Raw genomic sequence first — 23,811 nt, 5'->3', positions numbered from 1 at the left:
TTGGCTGAGGCATTGCCATGGAGAAAGCAATAGGGAACTGTAGGCTCACCAGGCTCCTGGGTAATTCAAAAAAGATGCAAGGCTTGAATATATTCCTTTTGTTTGCAGAGAGCGGGTTCCTGCATATGAATGTATGTTGCTTCTAGCAAGCATAAATGAGCCATGTTACGAGGCTGACTGATTATTTTAAATTAGTTGTTAGTGTAACTATTAGTGCACTCAGGATTTTTCAGTGGAATCACATCCAACAGTAGACTTTTTGTTTTGGATTTTGCAAGTACCAGCTGCTTGAGTATGGTCTGTACTCTGCCTATTACGGACAACCGAAGGAACATGCTGTTTGGTTCGATCAACTAGCCGTTAGGACTATGGCCTACGTACTGGCATTGCACTGGTATTAAATTCTTGCATGACGTTGCTCAATTGTGTGGTTGGCAAAAGTTTTTTTGGACTGACGGCTGCATCCTGTTAGTGGAAAATACCACTCAAGTAGCCACTACAAAATAGCGTTAAATAGCTTGCTTAACCTGTTGTTCAAATTTTTGAGGTATTTTGCATTTCCATGGTAATTTGAGGTCAGCTGGGCACTTTTCAGGTCTGAAAGTAGAGGCCTTTGACCCATTTGCGAGTTTGCGCAATACACAGTGAACAATGATGTGATCAGGATAACCATTGTCCCGCTGATAGTTTTGATGCGCTCTATTTCTGTGTCAAATTTGCAAGGTGAGTAAATCGCTAGTGCTCTATTTACAAGATTGTTGATGAGACCAATCATCTACACATGGAGTTATACGCCTCCCAACGTGTTCATTGACTGGTGAGGGTAGTCTTGCGGTAGACAGTAGTGGGAAACCCATTAGGCGATTTCTGAACGAGTAACTAGAGGAAAGGAAGCAAGTTAGAGTGCTGCACCTTAAAAGTGAATTTGAGCGTGGGATGAGCGTATTAAAGTGTGAGGAAATCCTTACATGCAATTACAGATTAAAAGTTTGCAAACGTATCACCTAGGATTAGAAATATGCATGGCATAGGAGATTAGGACTGATTCCAACAAAAATGCGTTTCTTGTAGAAACCGACAAAGATGTTAGCGACGCTGGACCTAGAGAGGATCTCTTGGCTACACCATCTATTTGGGTATACGTGGTGTCATTAAAACTGAATTCAACTGCATGGGTTATTAAGCTCATAAATTCAAAGAATAGAAATTCAGAAAATGGCAGTACATCTATATTGCTGTGATATAGATTATCTTTAAATCGTATTATACCGTTCACTAGTGCTGACTTTAGAGTTGATAGGAAATGAAGAACATTGGCTGATTTTTAGTAGTGTTCAAATGAATATTTCAAAATCAATACCAAAACTTTACATTTACCAGTGTGTGTTGGGGGAATTATTGTGAAGTAGGTTTAGGGAGCTAATGTAGCTTTCCAGAAATCTAGAACTAAGTAAAGTAATGACATGAGCAGCAAGCATGTTAGTATTTTATTTACTTCTTGATTACAAAGAGTTTGGGAGTCTTCATTCCAGGTAAAATTATTCTGTGTTGCTTTCAGCTCGGGATGATTGATGCTTATCTAATTTTCTCTCTGCTGGAGGGAAGGGTAGTGCCTAGTTTCCACTTGCACATGCCACATCAGTAACATGCTGTGTCAATGGTTTGATGAAACTACTCTCGAGCTGGTTTATATCTTCCAGTGCTGCATCTTGAATTAGTAGCTGCAGTATGGGTTTAGGCATGCAGTGTCCTGTTTAGTATTGCCTGACTGGGACTCTAATTTTCCTGCCCAGGATAGATCACACTGCATGTGTGGTTACACATAGTCGCAAAGTTCCTATCCAGCAGATAAAATGTAAATGGTAGCTTTGGCATTATCTAAACATTGAAATTAATTCCATGCAGGTCTAAAACATGTAAGCGATCCAGGATCCTCAGGCACTTCCTAAATCCAATTTGATGGTAAATTTACATTTACCAGTGTGATTTACATTTACCAAATTGAAAAAGTGATAACCCTTCCCTCTCAGTTCTCCTTTTCTTTCAGTCCAGTTGGGCCCAAGGCCTAGATTTGAACAACAGTCTTGGCATTGATGCAAAGTTGATGGTGCTTTCGGCGAGATTAAAAGTGTAGGGTAATTGCACCCAAAGTCTTGTCATGAAAGCACTTAAATATATTTAAGGTTTTGGAAAATACATCTTAGAATTAGCCTATTTTTTTAATGCTAGTTACACCTAATTAGTGTAATCTAGTAAGGTGTTCCTCTCCTGTAGTTTGTCCTGCCACACATACAGGTAAAAGTTCATGTTGTAACTCTCATGGCTCAATTCTTCTGTTGATTCAGCCACAGCTGAATGAAATTTTCTTTGCTGAAGTTAATGTGCAAGTGATCGTAATTGGTTAAGGACTGATCAAAATCAACTTGCTGAACAATGAAGGTTTAGCTAATTTAAGCTTGGAACAAGACTCTGCATCGATCAGGATTACCATATAAGGGAAGGTTGGTATGTTGGAATGCTACGCTTGGATTAGATATTAAATTACAGGAATGGTTGGCTTCAAGTAATGCACTGCCATCTTGTGATTATCTCCAAAAGTTTAACTTCCTTAAAAGCTTGTTACATCACATTTTTCTATGTGTTTCCTCACTATTGTGAGGTAAGAGAGGGCTGTCAGGGCCCAGGCAGCCCAAGTACAGGAGGAACCAGTGCCTGGTGTGGCAAGAGGCGAATTAGGGAGGGGAAAATCTTAAATATTGTAACATTACAATACTTAGTCTGCAGATAGCATTTATTTTGTATTCAGTTAAAACATATTTCTGGCTTTCAACAAATTCCTTTTAAAATTTAGAACAACAACTTGTATTTATTAAGTGCATTTAATGTAATCAATGGCCCCAGAATGCTTCACAGGTGAGTTTTCAAACAAAATTTGACACCGAGCCGCTTGAGGGCAGATGAGAAACAGATTTTAAAGGAGTTAACACAGGTGAAAGGCCTGGTGTGGGAATTCCAGAGCTTAGGATCTCAGCAATTGAAGTGCAGCTTCCAATGGTAAAGGGAGGTGTCAGCTGTGGCTCAGTTCATAGCACCCTCGCCTTTGAATCAGAGGGTTGTGGGTTCATGTCCCACTCCCGGAAACCAAGAACTGTGTTTGTACTCGAAAAAAGAGTTGCAATCTGTGACTGTTGATAACTCAAAAGAATTTGGAGGTGTCAGCTGTGGCTCAGTTCATAGCACCCTCGCCTTTGAATCAGAGGGTTGTGGGTTCATGTCCCACTCCCGGAAACCAAGCACTGTGATTGTACTCGAACGAGTTGCAATCTGTGACTGTTGATAACTCGAAAGAGTTTCCAATGGTAAAGGGAGGTGTCAGCTGTGGCTCAGTTCATAGCACCCTCGCCTTTGAATCAGAGGGTTGTGGGTTCATGTCCCACTCCTGGAAAACCAAGAACTGTGATTGTACTCGAAAGAAGTTGCAATCTGTGACTGTTGGTAACTCGAAAGAGTTTCCAATGGTAAAGGGAGGTGTCAGCTGTGGCTCAGTCCATAGCACCCTCGCCTTTGAATCAGAGGGTTGTGGGTTCATGTCCCACTCCCGGAAACCAAGAACTGTGATTGTACTTGGAAGAGTTTCAATCTGTGACTGTTGATAACTCGAAAGAGTTTCCAATGGTAAAGGGAGGTGTCAGCTGTGGCTCAGTTCATAGCACCCTCACCTTTGAATCAGAGGGTTGTGGGTTCATGTCCCACTCCCGGAAACCAAGAACTGTGATTGTACTCGAAAAGAGTTGCAATCTGTGACTGTTGATAACTCGAAAGAGTTTCCAATGGTAAAGTGATTAAGATTGGGGATGTGCAGATATCTTTTGAGTGTTGTAGAGCTGGAGGAGGTTATAGTGATAAGGATGGATACGAACATGGAGGGATTTGAAAACTTGTGAAAATTTAAAATCAAAGCAAAGCACAGGGGTGCTGAATGAGCATGGCTTAATGTGAGTTAAGGTATGGGCAGCTCATTTTTGGATGAGCATAGGTTAGTGGAGGGTGCACGTTTGAGAGGCCAGCCAGAGTGCATGGGAATAGTCAAGTCCAAAGCTAATGAGGTGTAGATGAGTATTTCAGCAGCTGATAAGCTGAGGCACGGGTGAAGTTATGGAGGTGGAAGTAGCAGTCTTAGTGGTGGAGCGGATATGTGGCCAGAAACTCATCTTGAGGTCAAGTACAACTCCAAGCTCTGGTTCAGCCTCAGAGTTTTCAGGGAGAGGGATGAAATCTTCAGAGCTGGATTGTAAGGAGAAAAAAGAGGTGGTGAGGTTTAGGGAGCGAATTCCAGAGTTTAAGGCCTAAGCAACTGAAAGTACAGCTGCCAGTAGTAGAGCAGTTAAAACCAGGGAGATACACAGGAGGCCAGAATTGAAGAAGCAAGGGAATGGAGTTTGTGATAATGAGGGTAGGCCAAAGGCAATGGCTTCAGTGTTCCCAATGTCTTCTGTATTTACCTTTTCATCTCTTGGGTCTAACATTTGCAGTTCATGGTCTTTGGTTAAGCAAGTAGCTGGGCAGTCTGTTTCCAGATTTCTCAGTGCTGTAGACCTAGGAATAAGGAATGCACGAGAGCAATCTATAGTGGCTGGCAATGTAAATTTTTCACCTACATCACCCATTTTTCATTGGAGAAGAGTCTTGCCTCCACTTGGTGGTCTGGTGGAGTCTGGGCTACCTCAATTTGGTGAATTACAAGTACTGTGTACAGAGGCACTCATAGGAAAATATTTGATACTTGGAGTAGTTAAGCATTTCATGGCCACTAAAACTGTAGTTCAATCAGCAAGAATAACTCTCTATGACTCTCTCTCTCTCTCTATAAGACTCTATGACATTTATATGCAACTTTTTAAACAGTGAAATCAATTTGTAAGTCTACCATTAAGAATAGATCACTGGCATGTAGGATTTTTTTCTTTATTCCCTGGATGGAGATATCAATGGCAAGGCTAGCTTTTATTGCACATCATTGGTTCCCCTGAGGTGGTGGTTGGGGGTGGGGCTACTTCTTTAACTTCTATGATTCTTTGTAACAGTTTGATTCAACTGAGTGCATTGCTAGTCCACTTCAGAGGACAGCTAAGAGTCAACCACATTGCTGTGGGCCTAGCGTTTCATAAAAGCCAAATTGGGTAAAAACAGCAGGGTTCTTTCCCTAAAGGACATTGCTTAGATTATGTCCCTCTGTTGGTGTAATCTGAACCCAAAATTTTAAAATAAATAACCCTTAAGAATGACAGGCTTGTAAACACTGAATGCAATTTAATTTATAACTACAGTTGTTCCAGTTTCTGTAGGAAGCTACCATTACTACATAGCTGAGTGAGTAGATTTAAACTTAATATTACGAAGAGATGCATGTTGCTGAAGTCTGTCTTGTTGCACTAGCCGGATAAACTCGTTTAAGCGGAATGTTTCAGCAGTGTGATTAACGACGCTCCCAAACATGTAGTGAATTTGTCCGATCATGTACTCTCTGAAACCGAAGAGAGCACAAGGCTTCAGGTTTCGTGTTCCTCTGTCCCATATCAAATGGAAAGAGATATTTACTGAATTTGAACTTTATTCTCTGCTATCCTGCCATAAACCTGTGTCCAATGAAGACGCTGAGCCCTTGAAAGCGTTCCTAGCAGATCTAGCATACGCATATTATGGAATACTTAATTACAGCCTGCACTTAACAAACCCAAAACCAAACGCCTCCTATTAGATGTAATTGCACGATTGGGCATAATTTGCTGAGCAACCCTGAGTGCGCTAATAGCCACACTACAACAGCCAATTTAAGATAATCGGTCGAACTCGTAACGTGGCTCATTTATGTTTGCTAGAAGCGACACAAAAGCAGGGACCTGTTCTCTGCAAACAAAAGGACTACATTCAAACATTGCGTCTTTTTTGAATTATTCAGAAGCATGGGGAGCCTATAGCTCTCCGTTGCTTTTGCCACGGCAGCACATTGGCCAATCAGAATTGACTTGTCAACCAATCAGCACCCTATCTCTTACTGTAATATAAATTGTTGTGATTGTTTAAAATTTGGCATTCTTGAATTTGTCCTGATGAGTGCAAAATGCAAAGTTTCAGCAACATGTCTCTCTTTTCGACAATATTCAAGTTCTGTACAACCAAGCGACTGACTTAAATTTAGTAAGTTCTAGACGAAACCTGCTGAACCACTTGAAGGAAACTCAAAGGCATGAATTTAGAAAATAACCTTGTCTTCCACAAATGGTGACAGTCTGTGTGTCTTGCCTTCCTCTTTCTGAAGGATTAAAAGGACCATCTTTGGGCAATGACCATGGGTAACTTAAACATCCACCAGCACTGATTCATTTTATGTTAACTTTCATTATCACAGTAAGGACTATTTCTAGAATTCTGTGCTTTCTATTCCTATTTAGCAAAACATGTGTGTTCTGGACCTGTATTATTCATGCAAATTCTATAGTATGAATTTATTTCATTGTTTATCATAGACTACGTGTATAAAGGAAACAAGCTGCTAGGTAGCAAACATGTACATATTATAAGCTGTTGTTATATTGCAACATTACTTAGCGAAGTGGGAATTATATTCAACTCATATTGATTTTGCTGAAAAAAATGTTATTTAGATCCCTTGTAGGGCTTCTTTAAAGTTGAGACTCGTATAGTAACCTTTTGTGACAACCAAATATATTACTCCCGCCCTGGCACCATTTCCCCCTTTTCACTTCTCATCCTGAAGGCATTTGTTTCTTGCTGGTGTACAGCACCAAGGATTCTAGATATTAACATTGGAGAATTTTTAAATTCATTCTCAGGATCTAAATGTCACTCTCAAGGCCAGCATTATTCCCCATTCCTGATTGCCTTGAGAACTGAGCCTTAACAATGAGTACAAACAGGCTAGTAAACCACAGTTGAACTTGAACCCATTTCTTATCCAATATCCATGCGAGTGACACTCCGAGAGAGGCCTTTGGACAACATTTACCTACTCAGTACGGATCAGATCTGATCTGTGAGATTCATCCATCCACTGAATAAACTCACTCACCATCAGGGGAGCAAATTTACACTCTTACATATAGTTAAAAGTTTACTCTGACTTGAACTTTTAAAAAATCTTTGTATTACAGATTATGTGAAGAACCTGTCTAGAGATTGTGCTGATTACAAAGATACTCAAGGTACTAAATTGTCTTTACTATCTGTAAAAGACTGGCATGTTTGTCTTTCACATACTAAGATAATAATGCTGTTTATCTTTCTGTTGTCAGCTGCTCTTGCCATTGTCGTAGAAGTAGCAAACCATGCAAATGACATAATGAAACAAGGGGTAAGTAAAGAAGTTTAACTACCTACTGTTTTGATGCATTGCCATGTTTGTTTGGTTTCATTAGAAACTAGCTGTTATCTTAAAGCTGTTTTTTTTCCCCCACTGCCTCTAGGATAACTTCCAGAAACTGATGCAGATTCAGTATAGCCTGAATGGCCAACAAGAAATTGTACAGCCTGGAAGGGTGATTATTGCTGACTGACAACTGAAACTTCAAATTTCAATATTTTTAAAGAGAGTTGAGTTGTTTGGTAGATTGAATGCAGACAAGTATATTTCACTGAAATACTAATAGCTAAATTCCTATTCTAGCATATTTTGTCAATTTTGTACAGAATTGTATGGGCAAATTATTTATCTATCTTGCAAGTCTAGACCCAAACCTTTCTTAACATCCTGGCAATTTTCATTTATTGCTGCTGGCTCAAACTTTGTAAAATTGATAAATGCGTATGTAGTTTCATTCTGGAGAAATATTAATCTATTAAAAGCTATATCTGTGTTGAAAGGTAAAGCACTGTTGCTCTGAACACTCAAGTTTTACATACTTACAGGTTAGTATAGAATCAGGAGGATAGGGCAGATGAACACATGACTGAAGAGATGGTGCAGGAAGGAGGACCTTAAATTCCTGGAGCATTGGCACCTGTACAGGCTGGATGGGATGCACCTGAACAGAACTGGGACCAATGTCCATGCGAGGTGGTTTGCTAGTGATATTGGGGAGGGTTTAAACTAACTAAGCATGGGGTTGGAACCTGTGGTGACATTAGAAAGGAAAAACAAAGTGCACAAAGAAATGGGAGAGTCACATTGCAACTCGAGTAAGAAATAGTAAGGTATTAGATGGGGTCAAAATAAGAGACAATGCAATAAAATCTAAATTAGGTTTACAGTGCATGTATGGGAACACAGAGTGTGGTAAATAAAGTTGGCGAGCTGCAGGCTCAGATAAGCACATGGGATTATGATGTAGCAATAGTGGAGACCTTGCTCAAAAAAAAGGTTAGGACTGGGTATTAAACCTTCCTCAATACATGGTGTTAAGGAAAGATGGGAAATGAAAGAAAGGAGGAGGGGTGGCAATATTGGTGAAGGATAATATTACAGTGCTGGAGAGAGAGAGGATGTCCTAGAGGGGTCAAAGATAGTATCTGTTTGGTTAGAGCTAAGAAACAATAGGGTAGCATTTCACAACTGGGCGTATTCTATGTGCTTCCAACTAGTGGGCAAAATATAGAGGAACAAATCTGCAAGGAAATTACAGAGAGGTGCAAAAGATATAGAGTAGTTATAACCGGGGACTTTAAGTCTCCTACTATAAACTGGGATAGTCATGGTGTAAGGGGCAGAGAGGGGGAAGAGTTTCTAGGCTGTATTCAGGAGAATTTTCTCCATCAGTATGTTTCCATTTCAATTAAGAAGGCATTGTGGATTTGGTTGTAGGGAATGAGATGAGTCAAGTGGATCAAGTATCAGAAGGAGAAGATTTAGGAGACAGTGATCGTTGTATCTCCAAAGTTTAGGTTAGCTATAGAAAAGGGAAAAGAGCAACCCAGTGTAAAAATAATTAATTGGGAGAGGGCCAATTGCAATGAGGTGAGAACAGACCTTGCTCCCAGTAAATTGGTATCAAAGATTGGCAGACAAAACTGTAATTGAATGTGGGCTGCCTTTGAAGAGGAAATAGTTTGGGTACATTCGAAGTACATTCCCAGGAGGTGGAAAGGTAGGACAAACCAAGTCAAAGTTCCCAGTATGATCAAAGCGATAGAGAATAAGAAGCAGAAAAAGGGTGCATATGACAAATAACATGTTGATAATATAAGTGAGACCTAGGATGAATGTAGAAAGTTCAGATGGGAAATGAAGCAATGAGTAAGAGCAGCACAGATAGTATGAGAAGAGACTTGCAGCCAACACAGGAGGGAATCCAAATGTCTTCCATAGACATGTAAATAGGAAAAGGGGGAGTAGGGTCGATTAAGGACCAAAAAGTGGATTTATGCATGGAAGCAGAGGGCATGGCTAAGGTACTAAATTATGTCTGTCTTTATCAAGGAAGGAGATGCTGTCAAGTCATAGTGAAGAAGGAGGTAGTTGAGACACTGGAGGGGCTATAAGTTGATAAAGAGGAGGTGTTAAAAAAGTTGGCTGTATTAAAGTTGGTAATTCACCAGGATCAGATCAAATGCACCTGCCGATACTAAGGGAAGTAAGGGTGGAAATTGCAGAGGCACTAACAATAAGCTTCCGACCCTCCTTAGATACAGGGGTGATGCCAGAAGGCTGGAAAATTTCAAATATTACATCCTTGTTTAAAAAAGTGTGTAAGGATAACCCCACCACAACTGGCCAGTCAGTTTAGCCTCAGTGGTGGGAAACTTTTAGAAATAATAATCTGAGGCAAAATTAACAGTCATCACAGAATTCACAGAACTGTTACAACGCAGAAGGAGGCTGTTTGGCCCGTTGTGTCTGCACCGGCTCTCCGAATGAGCATTTCACTTAGTGCCATTCTCCTGCTTTTCCCCATAACCTTGCACATTGTTCTTTTTCAAATAACAGTCTAATTTCCTTTTGAATACATGATTGAACCTGCCTCCACCACACTCTCAGGCAGCACTGGTCAAATTGGATTAATTGAGGAAAGCCAGCACAGACTTATTAAAGGGCAAATCGTGTTTAACTGTTTTGATTAAGTTTTTTGATGAAATAACAGAGATGATGAGAGTATTATGGTTGACGGTTGACGTGGTATACATGGACTTACAAATGGCATTTGACAACATGCAACACAGGCTTCCCAGAAAAGCTGAAACCCATGGAATAAAAGGGACAGTGGCAACATGGATACAAAGTTGGCTGAATGATGGAAAACAGTAGTGGGGAATGGTTGATCTGCGGACTGGAGGAAGTTGTACATTGGGGTTCCTCAGGGGTCTGTATTAGGACCACTGCTTTTCTTGGTCTATATTAATGACTTAGACTTGGGAGTGCAGGGTACAATATCAAAATTTGCAGATGACTCAAAACTTGGAAATATAGTGAATTGTGAGGAGGATAATGATTGACTTCAAAAGGACAGAGGCAGGCTGGTGGAATGGGGAGACATATGGCAGATTAAATTTAATGCAGAGAATTGTGAAGTGATACATATTGGTAGGAAAAATGTGAGGAGACAATATAAATTAAAGTATGCGATTCTAAAAGGGGTGCAGGAGCAGAGGGACTGGGGATATATGTATGCAAATCATTAAAGGTGTTAGGGCAGGTTTTGAAAGCTGTTATTAAGGCATACATTAGCTGTACATTGAGTACAAAAGCAAGGAAGTTATAGGAACAGTGGTCCGGCCTCAACTGGAGCATTGTGTCCAGTTCTGGGTACAACTGTTTAGGAAGGATGTGAAGGCATTGGAGAGGGCGCAATAAAGATTTGCAAGAATGATTCCAGAGATGAGAGTTACATAGACTGGAGAAGCTAGGGCTATTTCCTTTGGGGAAGAGAAGTTTGAGGGGATATTTTATAGAAGTTTTCAAAGTCATGTGGGGTCTGGACTGAATAGATGGGGAGAAACTATTCCCATTGGCAGAAGGGCCGAGAACCAGAAGACATTGATTTAAAGTGATTGGCAAAAGAACCAGAGGTGATATGAGGAAAAACTATTTTTACAATGAGTGGTTAGGAATGTGATGGACACAGATTCAATCATAGCTTTCAAAAGGAAATTGGATAAGTACCTGAAGAGAAAAGATTTGCAGAACCACGGGGAAAAGTTAGGGTGGTGTGATTAGCCAAGTTGCTCTTGCAGAGACCTAATGGGCTGAATGGCCTCCTGTGCTGCAACCATTCTATAATTCTATACTTGATATTAACACCCAGCACTGACCATATTTCCAATTGCTTTTTGTTGGAATAATACATCATTGTACTCAGCCAATACAATGATGCATTTACACATCTTTATATGTAGGTTCCAAAGACTGTATCATAAAGGATGTTGGTCTATTGTAAAATGAAATAGACACTCTGTAAACATTTTAGACCTCTCTATTGCATGCCACTGCATCTACCCATCGCTGCCAATACATGCTGTTTTTACATCCATACGGTTAGAATTTCTACCTTCCAAAAACACTCCATCTTGTGGCCTGATTGAAGAATTTAAGAACATAAGAAATAGGAGCTGGAGTAGGCCCTTTGAGCCCGCTATGCAATTCAACAAGATTGTGGCTGATCTACCTCAACTTCACCTTCTCGCACTATCCCCAAATCCCTTATTGCCCTTAGTACCTAAAATCTATTGACCTTTATCTTGAAAACACTCAACGACTGAGCTGACAAATCTTAATTTAAGCAACTCCTAAATTTATAATTTAACGCAAGACTTTTATACATTCATGAATTATTCTGTTGAACAGCTATGGTAGATGCAACGTGAAGAATATACTTTACCAAATACATTTGGTGCATTATATGCAGCTAAATTGAACAATTCTGTGCTATGACACAAATTGGTCATTACTTGTTTGTTTTGTTTTTCTTTCTAGTATGAAACATTGATTAAAATATGTAGATTAAAGCCGATGCTTTGAGGAATGACCAGGAAACCAATATGCAAAAAGCGTGAATACTTGTGCTATGTTAATCAAAAAGTGCATTAATTATTTACGTTTTCTTAAAAAATAACTCATGATAAGCTCTCATTTCTTTTCTTGTCTAACTGGTGGCTCATAAAGCTTTATTTTTCATTTTCCACTTGCACCTCACCTTGAAAGAACATTTTAGCCCAACTTTTCCTTGTGACCCTGTGCGACATGATCTGCAATTATGAAGTAATTAAGTACATTGTTTCCAAAGAAATCTGTCATGCCTGCTTTATTCAGAGCAACTGATAGCATTAACCTGTTGCTTGTATCTTTGACTAGGTCTTTCTGAAGGAAGGAACTTTGATGAAGCTGTCCAGAAAGGTTATGCAGCCCCGAATGTTTTTTTTGGTAAGTAAGTTCAATGCTTAAATCCGCTGTATCTAATCCATCTGGAAGCAATGATCATTTTCTGTATATATTGTGCTTTGTAGAACCTGTAATTTTGCTGAACAATATGTGCAGTTGAAATCTCATAAACGCAGATTCAATCATGGCTTTCAAGAGGAATTGGATAAGCACCTGAAGAGAAGATTTGCAGGACTACGGGGAAAAGACAGGGTAGTGTGATTAGCAGAGTTGTTCTTGCAGAGAGCCGGTATGGACATGGCAGGCTGAATGGCCTCCATCTGTGAACCATCCTATGCTCTAAAACGATACAAATTTGTTTCATTTGAGATGTCTATAAGCTAGAGGAATTTTCTAGCATGAACTAATTTCAATTTCTTCAAAGTTTTAAAACTATGATACTTCTAAAATTTCCCAGGGCAAGGATGTACAAAGCTATTTGGAAAGGGCAGAGGAGTGGGACTAATTGGATAGTTCTACCAGAAAGCTAGCACAGGCACAATGGGCCAAAATGCCATCTCCTGGGTTGTAAGGATCTACTGAGATACCAGTTGTTTCTTACAACGTTGCTTGCCAGAAATCAGAAGCACAGTTGTGATATTTCCCACTGTAGAACTGTGTTCATAATAGTCAGCACTATTCAATCCATAGTTAGCTATTGTCCACGAGGGGCAGTAGGCATCTCTCTCTTATATAAAAGCAAAAAGACTAAACACTTTACAGCCTTCCGGACTGAATATTGAGTTCAACAACTTTAGATCATGAACTCTCTTCTCCATCCCCATCCCCTTTCCGATCCCCCTTTTTTCCAATAATTTATATATATTTTTCTTTTCCCACCTATTTCCATTATTTTTAAATGTATTTCCATGCATTGTTTTATCTGTACCTTTTAGCCTATTTCGATCCCTTCCCCCCACCCCACCCCCACTAGGGCTATCTGTACCTTGCTCGTCCTGCTTTCTACCCTTAATGTTACCTATTAGCACATTTCTTAGCTAATATCACCACCGTCAACACCTCTTTGTTCTTTTGTCTATGACATCTTTTGGCAATCTCCACCTATCACTGGCCCTCTATCCAGCTCTACCTGTCCCACTCCCCCTTAAACCATCTTATATTTCACCTCTCTTCTATTTTTCCTTAGTTCTGTTAAAGAGTCATACGGACTCGAAACGTTAATTGTATTCCTCTCCGCAGATGCTGTCAGACCTGCTGAGTTTTTCCAGGTATTTTTATTTTTGTTTTTGTTTACTGCAGTTCAGCATGCTGCTGTCCACCTACACAGTTTTTCTCTGACCTGGTCTGTTTTTTCTGATGTCTCCTCCTACTCTTGCTAACACCAGACTCTCATCCTGTCTTTTCCTGTGATTGTGCTTCCTCAATTTCCATTTCTTTACTTCAGCTAAAAGCCCATGGATTCTGGGACTCCAATTTTACTTCTGACAAAGCCATTGGTTCTTCGTTCTGTCCAGCTGATTCTAAGGACCCTTCACCAGAGCCACATTTCAAAAGCTACAGTCCTGTTCTCATCAACCTCATCAAGAGTCCAGCTCTCACTCCATACAGCGAAATGCTCCATACCAGGGATTTTGGAAGTTGCTTTTTCAAGCGCAGGCCGATGTTGGATACCTTCCATGCTTCATTCTGTACCATTAAGGCCACAACATACACCCTGTGTTTGGAACTTTTAAGCAGTCAGTTCCTGGGGTCAGTTAGAAGCTAAATACCATTGATTTGGGGGGTGTTTCGCAAGATTGACCTCTTCCTTTGGGAAGAAGCCAGGTTATTGGTGTTAAAATGGTACTGGCTTTTTAGTTACAGTTTTGACCATCCTTGCATACTGGTACTTAGTGAGATTTAGTAACCTGTTTTTAGGTTTTTAATACAATTTTTGAGTTAGCTACCTGACATACTAAGCAGACAGCGCAGGGTGTCATTCTTCATTTACTTCTCCCTAGGTACATAAAAAGACAAATGTGGGTCCATTACAGGCAGAGTCAGGAGAATCCATAATGGAGAATAGAGAAATGGCAGAGAAGCTAAATGATTACTTTGTACCTGTTTTCACTGAGGAAGGTACAAGAAAGCTCCCAGAATTAGAGATCCAAGTGACTAGGAAGAATGAGGAATTGAAAGACATTAGTATTAGTAAGAAGGTTGTATTGGAGAAATTAATGGGACTAAAGGTTGACAAGCCCCCGGGACTTGACATTCTACATCCAGAGCATTGAAAGAGGTAGCTATAGAGATAGTAGATGCATTGGTGAGCATCTTTCAAAATTCTATAGGCTCTGGAATGGCTCCTGAAGATTGGAAGGTAGCAAATGTCACCCCACTATTTAAGAAGTGAGGGAGAGAGAAAACGGAACTGCCGATCTGTTAGTCTTACATCAGTGGTAGGGAAAATGCCAGATTCTATTCTAAAGGATGTGATAAATGGACACTTGGATAATAATGATCACAATTCAGTTAGATTTAGCATTACCATGGAAAAGGAAAGAGATAAGGCAGGAGTAAAAGTCTTGAACTGGGGGAAGGCAAATTTTGCAGAAATGAGAAGGGATTTGGCTGATGTGGACTGGACAGCACTGTGGAAGATAAAACAGTGGAAAACCAGTGGGAAGTACTAAAAAGCGAGATCCTAATTGTACAAAGTAGACATGTGCCCTATAAAAATAAGAGTGGTACTGTCAAATCTAGACCTCCCTGGTTGTCTAGAGGAATACAGGGGAAGATCAAACAGAAAAAGAAAGCGTACGATAGGCACAAAGAACTAAGCACTGCCGACAGCCTAGACGAATATAGGAAGTGCAGGGACGAAGTAAAAAAGGAAATAAGAAATTCAAAGAGAGGGCATGAAAAAAGATTAGCAAGTAAAGTTAAAGGTAACCCAAAGATATTTTACCAATACATTAATGCTAAAAGGTTAGTTAAGGAAAAAGTGGGACCTATCAGAGATGAAGATGGAAACTTGTGTGTCGATGCAGAGGCTGTGGAAAGGGTTTTGAATGAATATTTTGTCTCCGTGTTTACAAAGGAAAGGGAGGATGTAGATATAGTAGTCCAGGAGGAACACTATGAGATATTGGACAGGATAGTCATAAAGAGAGAGGAAGTACTCAAAGGGTTGAAATCCTTGAAAGTTGATAAGTCACCAGGGCCAGATGGATTGTTTCCAAGGCTGTTGAAGGAAGCCAGGGAGGAGATAGCAGATGCTCTGAGGATGATTTTCCAATCTTCACTAGATACAGGGGAGGTACCGGAGGACTGGAGAAATGCAAACGTAGTTCCATTGTTTAAAAAGGGATCAAAGGAAATGCCAAACAATTATAGGCCAGTTAGTCTTACATCGGTGGCGGGCAAATTAGAATCAATCCTGAGAGATAGGATTAACTGTCATGTGGAAAGGCATGAACTAGTCAGGGATGGTCAGCATAGATTTGTTAAAGGAAGGTCTTGCCTCACAAATTTGATTGAATTCTTTGAGAAAGTGACAAGAAGGGTTGATGAAGGTAGTGCAGTGGATGTTGTGTACATGGATTTTAGCAAGGCATTTGACAAGGTCCCACATGGCAAATTGGTCAGGAAAGTAAAAGCCCATGGGATTCAGGGTAATATGGCAAACTGGATAGAAGGTTGGCTTTGTAACAGGAAACAAAGGGTAATGGTCGATGGATGCCCTTGCGAATGGAAAGTTGTCTCAAGTGGTGTTCCACAGGGCTCAGTGTTGGGACCCTTGCTGTTTGTGTTATATATTAACAATTTGGACGTGAACGTGGGGGGCACGATTGAGAAATTTGCAGATGACACAAAGATTGGCCGAGTAGTGGATAGTGTAGAGTGGATAGTGTAGAGGATAGCCATAATCTCCAAAACGATATAGATGGGTTGGTGGAGTGGGCGGTAAAGTGGCAGATGGATTTTAACATAGAGAAGTGTGAGGTCATACATTTAGGGAGGTCAAACAGTTACAGGGATTACAAAATAAATGGGAATATACTAAGAGGGGTAGATGAAGTGAGAGATCTTGGCGTACAAGTACACAGGTCCCTGAAGGCAGCAGTTCAAGTAGACAAGGTTGTAAAGAAGGCATATGGAATGCTCTCCTTCACTGGCAGAGGTATAGAATATAAAAGTAAGGATATAATGTTGGAATCGTATAAAACACTGGTGAGGCCACAACTGGAGTATTGTGTGCTGTTCTGGTCAATACATTACAGGAAGGATGTAATAGCTCTGGAGAGAGTGCAGAGGAGGTTTACAAGAATGTTGCCAGGGTTGGAAAAGAGTAGCTACGAGGAGAGATTGGATAGGTTGGGGTTATTTTCCTTAGAACAAAGAAGGCTGAGAGGTGACTTGATTGAAGTGTACAAAATTATGAGGGGAATAGATAGAGTGAACAGGATAAAATTGTTTCCCTTGATGGAGAATTCTAGAACCAGGCGACATAGATTCAAGATAAGTGGCAGAAAGTGTAGGGGGGACATGAGGAAGAACGTTTTTACGCAGAGGGTAGTGGGTGTCTGGAATTCGCTGCCCAAGTTGGTGGTAGAGGCAGAAACTTTAAACTCTTTTAAAAAGTACCTGGATCTGCACCTAAAGTGCTGTAAACTGCAGGGTTATGGGCCGGGTGCAGGAAGGTGGGATTAGAAAGGGCACCTGGGTGTCCTCGGGCTGGCAAGAACAAGATGGCTGAATGGCCTCCTTCTGTGCTGTAACTTTTCTATGGTTCTAAAATGACCTGATAGGGTTTAGTCAACATGGATTTATGAATGGGAAATCATGTTTGACGAACTTATTGGAGTTTTTTAAGAATTGATAAAGGGGAGCTAATGGATGTAACATACTTGGATTTTCAGAAGGCTATTGATAAAGTCCCCCACAGGAGGTTGGTTAGCAAAATTAAAGCACATGGGATAGGAAGTATTATCCTGGCATGGGTTAAGGATTGGTTAACAGACAGAAAACAGAGAGTGGGAATAAATGGGTCATCCTTGCATTGGTAGGCTGTGACTAGTGAGGTACCGCAAGGATCAGCATTTGGGGCCCCAACTGTTCACAATATATATCAATTATTTAGATGTGGGGATCAAATGTAATATTTCCAAGTTCGCGGATGACAAAGCTAGGTAGGAATGTGTGTTGTGAGGAAGATGCGAAGCGGCTTCAATGGGATTTTGACAGTCTTAATGAGTGGGCAAGAAGATGGCAGATGGAATATCATGTGGAAAAATGAGAGGTTACCCATTTTTCAGGAGGAATGGATGTGCAGAGTATTTCTTAAATGGTAAGAGATTAGAAAATGTAGATGTACAAAGGGACCTGGGTGTTCTCGGCAATCAATCGCTGAAAGCTAAAGCAGGTGCAGCAAGCAATTATGAAGGCTAATGATATGTTAGCCTTTATCGCAAGAGGATTTGAGTACAGGAGAGTCTTGTTTCAATTGTATTAAACCTTGGTTATGCTGCATCTGGAGTACTGTGTGCAGTTTTCGTCCCCTTTCCTTAGGAAGGATATTATTGCCATAGAGGGAGTGCAATTAAAGTTCACTAGACTTATTCCAGGGACAGCAGGACTGTCTTATGAAGAGAGATTGGGGAAACTGGGCCTGTATTCTGTGGTGTTTCGAAGAATGAGAGGTGATCTCATTATCTTACAAAATGCTCTAAGGGATTGACAGGGCAGATGCAGGTAAAATGTTTCCCCTAGTCTAGAACCAGGGGACACAATTTCAAAATAAGGGGGAAGCCACCTGGGACCAAGATGGGGAGAATTTTTTTACTCAGAGTGCTGTGAATATTTGGGATTCTGTACCCCAGAGAGCTGTAAAGCTCAGTCATTGAGTATGTTTAAACAGAGATTGTCAGATTTCTAAATACCAGTAACATGAAAGGATATGAGGATAGTGTGGGATAAAGGCACTGAAGTGGATGATCACCCATGATCATGTTGAATAGTGGAGCAGGCTCGATGGGCTGAATGGCCTATTCCCCCTGTGTTCCTCAATAATGTCCACAAAAAGCAGGACAAATCCAACCCGGCCGTTTACCACCTACACCCGATCATCAACAAAGTAATGGAGATGTCATCAACAGTGCTATCAAGTGGCACTTACACAGCAATAACCTGCTCACTGATGCACAGCTTGGGTTCCACCAGGGCCACTCAGCTCCTGACCTTGTTACAGCTTTGGTCCAAACATGGACAAAAGAGCTGAACTCGAGATGAGGCGAGAATGACTACTTGACATCAAGGCAGCATTTGACTGAGTGTGGCGTCAAGTAGCAAAATTGAAGTCAGTGGAAATCGGGGGGAAAACTCTCCACTGATTGGAATCGTACCTAGCACGAAGGAAGATAGTTGTGGTTGTTGGAGGTCAATCATCTCAGTTCCAGGACGTTGTTGCAGGAGTTCCTCGCGGTAGTTTCCTAGGCCCAACCATCTTCAGCTACTTTATCAATGACCTTGCTTCCATCAAAAATGTACTGCAGCAACTCTTCAAACCTCCTTCGACAGCACCTTCCAATCCCGGGAACTCTATCACCTAGAAGGGCAAGGGCCGCAGATGCATGGGAACAGCACCATCTGTAAGGTGCCCCCCACCCCTCCCCCCCAAACTACACACCATCCTGACATGGAGCTTTTTCACTGTTCCTTTACTATTGATGGGTCAAAGCCCTGGAACCCCTACACCACATGAACCACAGCATTTAAGAAGGTGGCTCACCACCGCCTTCTCAAGGGCAATTAGGAATGGGTAACAAATGCTGGCCTAGCCAGCAACACCCACACTTCATGAAAATTTTATTTTAAAAATCATGTATTGGATTGTCTGACCAGTGCTTCCATTGATGAGATAGGGAGCTCATATGAATGCTTTTTAGACAGAAAATATGGCACAGGACCTCTTATTAAATGTTGAACTGTCTGGTTTGGGAATTCTCTTTAAACCATTGTAGAGAGGAAAAAAAAAAAGCTTTGCATCTTGATCCTGAATTATTGCTTTGAATTCACAATTAGTATATGATGTTTTCCTTTGTAGCTGAATGATGTGTTACTGTACACTACGCCGGTACAATCTGGAATGTACAAGCTTAACAACATGCTTTCTCTCGCAGGTATGAAGGTACGTGATATTTTCCCCCCTCATCATTCTTTATGGATTATGTTGTTGAGGTATAGCACATGCTGTTATTGCTACAGTAAGTTTAATTTTTTACAAAATTTGCATTCCCGCAGCTATGAAGATGCACAATTGAGAAAGGTGGTTTATTGATTCTCTCTGTAGCCTCCGTAGGCAGCGGGTAATAGGAGAACTCAACATTGTGACTTCATTGAGAAATAAACTGTAATTTTAATTACAAGTAAAGAAAGTCACTTGAATATTGCTGAAAAAGAGACATGCTGTTGAAGTTTTTCATCAGGATGTAAGGAAGAATGCCAGATTTCAAAGGGAGCAACAACTTATACTGCATGACAAAAGGGTTCTGATTAGTTCTCAAGTTGACTCTGGCCGAGGCATTGCCATGGAGAATCACCAGGGAGCTATTGTTCTGGCTCACTTACACTTGCTTGAAGCAACATATTTCATGTGCATGGACCTGTTTTCTGCAGGCAAAAGGAACATGTCCAGGCATTGCACCTTTTTTGAATTAAACAAAAGCCTGGAGAACAATAGCTCCCTGGTGCATTCTCCATGGCAATCCTCGAGCAATCAGAATCGACTTGACTACCAATCACCACCCTTATCTCATGCAGTATGAATTGTTGCTCCTTTTGGAATTTGACATTCTTGCATCTGTCCTGATGAATGCAAGATGAAAAGTTTCGACAGCATGCCTCTCTTTTAGCAATACTCAAGAGTCACTTGAGCTATTGTAATTCAGTATGACAGGCCCACAGTTACTGTTGCTAGTTTGGAAATCCACTATGAAATACAGCTGTTAAAGTTCAAGCAAAGGGGAACTGTTTGAAGGTTGAAAGAAATGGATATTACAGAAGGGACAATCTATAGCTTTATGTGCCACTCTACTGTTAAAACAGGGAAAATAGGTATTCTGGTGAATTCAGATGCCTGTTAGCTAGAAATGTGAATGAAGCTGAATGTGTAAAAATTATTTGTTTTAAGTGATCTTTTGGTTTGATCGGATATACAGTACAATCAGCCATCCCAATTTTCTGCATACAAAAATAATAATCTACACACAGTTTCTTTGATAGTCTTGGTGAGCAAATATTACTGCATCATTATTTACTCTACACTGTGCTGAATGTTTTCCACATGAACTAGTGACACTTCTACAAACAGATTCAAGCACCAGATATTGCTTGAAGCTGAGCCCACCTGCAGCCATTGAAAAGACATAGGAGCAGAAATTAGGCTATTCTGCCCATTGAGTCTGCTCTGCCATTCAATCATGGCTGATAAGTCTCTCAACCCCATTCTCCCGCCTTCTCCCCGTAACCTTTGATCCCCTTACCAATCCAGAACCTATCTATCTCGGTCTTAAATACATTCAATGACCTGGCCTCCACAGCCTTCTGTGGCAATGAATTCCATAGATTCACCACTCTCTGGCTAAAGAAGTTTCTCCTCATCTCTGTTCTAAAAGGTCTTCCCTGTAAAAGCTGTACCATTTACTTTCAATACAGTTCCCTGTTGTCCAGTTGTTTGACACTCTGGAAGCCAATATTCAACAGTCAGTTCGAAACAACTTCATAAGTAACTATAGAATGCTATTGCGGCCTTAATTAAATATTATTTTCCACGAAATGAAAATATATGATTTTTGTTGACCTGTTTAAAAATATTGCAGTTTGAATGTATGAAACGTGTTTATCTTGTAGGTCAGTAAGCCGTCTCAAGAAGCTTATCAGAATGAACTGAACATAGAGAGTGTGGAACGGTCATTCATTCTTTCAGCAAGGTAATATCTGATCAGCCAGATCTGAGTCAAATAGATACAGCATCACTAACACTACATCAAGGATTGCAATAACAGTTTATTAGGAAGGAACTATTACTTAAATGGAAATAAAATAATGTGCATGGAAAATGAGAGATATGGTCATCCTGATGGACAATAAAATGGAACTATCATAACAATGCTCAGGACAATGAATAAATCAGATGTTGGGGATCTATTATAAGATCAATTTTGAGCTGAAGTAATGAGGTGATTCTCCCACTTTATAAATCATTGGTGTGACCACACTTAGAATGTTGTGAACAGTTCTGGTTACCAAAGTATGAAAAGGATATTGCAGTTTTTGAAAGGATATAGAAAAGAGAAGCTGGAATGACTGAGGGGATGGGGGAATTGTATTATGAGGACCATGTGGGGTGGTAAATAATGAGGAGGATAGCCTTAGATTACAGGAGGATATAAACGGGCTGGTCAGGTGGGCTGATCAGTGGCAAATGGAATTTAATCCAGATAAGTGTGAGGTGATGCACTTGGGCAGGACAAACAAGGCACGGGAATGCACGATGAACGGTAGGACCCTGGGAAGTACCGAGGATCAGAAGGACCTTGGTGTGCATGTCCACCGGTCCCTTAAGGTATCGGGACAGGTAGATAAGGTGGTTAAAAAGGCATATGGGATACTTGCCTTTATTAGCCGAGGCATAGGATATAAGAGCAGGGAGGTTATGCTGGAACTGTATAAAATGCTGGTTAGGCCACAGCTATAGTATTGCATGCAGTTCTGGAATCCACATTATAGGAAGGATATGATTACACTAGAGAGAATGCAGAGGAGATTTACCAGGATGTTGCCTGGGCTGGAGAGTTTTAGTTCTGAGGAGAGATTGGATAGACTGGGGTTATTTTCCGTTGAGCAGAGGGGGGACATGATTGAGGTGTATAAAATTGAGGGGCATAGATAGGATAGACAGGAAGAAACCTTTCCCCTTGGTGGAGGGATCAATAGCCAGGGGGCATAGATTTAAGGTAGGGGGCAGGAGGTTTAGAGGGGATGTGAGGAAGAATTTTTTCACCCAGATGTTGGTGGGAATCTGGAACTCACTGCCTGAAAGGGTGGTAGAGGCAGAAACCCTCATAACATTTAAGAAGTATTTGGATGTGCACTTGCAATAAAATAACATACAAGGCTATGGGCCTAGCGCTGGAAAATGAAATTAGAATAATTAGGTACTTGTTTGACCGGTGCAGACTCGATGGGCCGAAGGGCTTTTTTCTGTGCTGTAGACCTCTATGACCATTTATGTAAATTTGGTATATTCTCACTGGGAAGGTGACAGTTCAGAAGATATGATTGTTGTTTCTTGGATTTTAAAGAGACTGGTAGACCATGATGAGCTGTTTCACCTTGTCAAAAACAGTAGAACTAGAGACCTGGTGAGCAGTCAATCTATGGTACAGACTCCCTATGTAGACAGTAGGAGCAGATTCTCAAAGATTCCCAGCATTGAGGTTCTCCTCATCTCATGTATGGGTCTTTATAAATTAATTGATCGAGATTGATTGCTATGCTGAGTCAACAACTTCTTTATCATTGCTATATGCAACTAGCAGAATAGTAGAAGGCAACCTTGGTGGACAGTGGTTTCTTTTCATCCAGCAGTTCCTGTGCTCTCAAATATATAACTAGTATTCCGGGTCATATAGTTCCATGGTGCTATTAGAGACTGATTTTGCACAGGCCCTGCTCCTGCGACAAGTCTATCCTTAACAACAATTGATCAAAAATTCTATTTCTCATTCTTTCTCCACCTCTGTCACAAGGATACAGATGAAGTAGGCCAGTGGTCTAGCCAAAGAAGAATGTGATTCCCCCATCACAGCTCTCAACTGTATTTTTAAAAAGTAGTTCCAGGGCTTTGCCTCCATTATACAACCCCAGAAGTTATTTCCATGTATTGATTCTGGACAAAAATTTTAATTTAAGTATGTACTATCATGTACAAAACAAAAACAAAAATACCTGGAAAAACTCAGCAGGTCTGGCAGCATCTGCAGAGAGGAGCACAGTTAACGTTTCGAGTCCGAATGACCCTTCAACAGAACTAAGTAAAAATAGAAAAGAAGTGAAATATAAGCTGGTTTAAGGGGGGGTGGGACAAGTAGAGCTGGATAAAGGGCCAGTGATAGGTGGAGAAATAGATGTACTATCATGTCTTAGATTCATAGTTTAGCTCCCAGAATTCTGACTTCTCTTGTTTGTAATATTTACTATCTTAAATTCTACAACAAGGCCCATTCTTAGTCACCAGCTTTCAAAGCTGAAAAGTTTAAATTTCTCCAATGTTTCCTCATAACTGAGTGGGATTGTCTAAAGGCACTAAGATTAAACAACCTGCAGGATTTGAATGTCTCTTTTGTGTCTTGAAGGCCAAAACTGAGCACAATTTTCAAGGTACAGTGTGAGCAGAGAACTTGTGTGGTTTTGACACGTAATGAACTTCACTGACTTGGCAA

The 23,811-nt window shown here is 40.6% G+C and overlaps 1 protein-coding gene across 2 annotated transcripts in view; it reads left to right on the top strand.

Annotated features, from left to right (window-relative positions):
- The window catches only part of fgd6 (FYVE, RhoGEF and PH domain containing 6), a 148,471-nt gene that overhangs the window by 73,665 nt on the left and 50,995 nt on the right, over positions 1-23,811 (top strand). For both annotated transcript variants that reach the window (XR_013578160.1, XM_078553694.1), the window contains exons 9-14: positions 7,173-7,223; positions 7,314-7,372; positions 7,485-7,556; positions 12,302-12,370; positions 19,413-19,496; positions 21,218-21,297. Coding sequence is in view for 1 of the 2 variants with exons in the window: in XM_078553694.1 (XP_078409820.1) it covers positions 7,173-7,223; positions 7,314-7,372; positions 7,485-7,556; positions 12,302-12,370; positions 19,413-19,496; positions 21,218-21,297 (415 nt within the window). In the remaining variant the exon portion in view is untranslated. The remainder of the gene's footprint in view (positions 1-7,172; positions 7,224-7,313; positions 7,373-7,484; positions 7,557-12,301; positions 12,371-19,412; positions 19,497-21,217; positions 21,298-23,811) is intronic.

This window comes from Cetorhinus maximus, chromosome 12, assembly GCF_964194155.1.
Source record: "Cetorhinus maximus chromosome 12, sCetMax3.hap1.1, whole genome shotgun sequence".
Lineage (NCBI taxonomy): Eukaryota > Metazoa > Chordata > Chondrichthyes > Lamniformes > Cetorhinidae > Cetorhinus > Cetorhinus maximus.
This window is presented reverse-complemented; position numbering and strand designations above follow the sequence as displayed.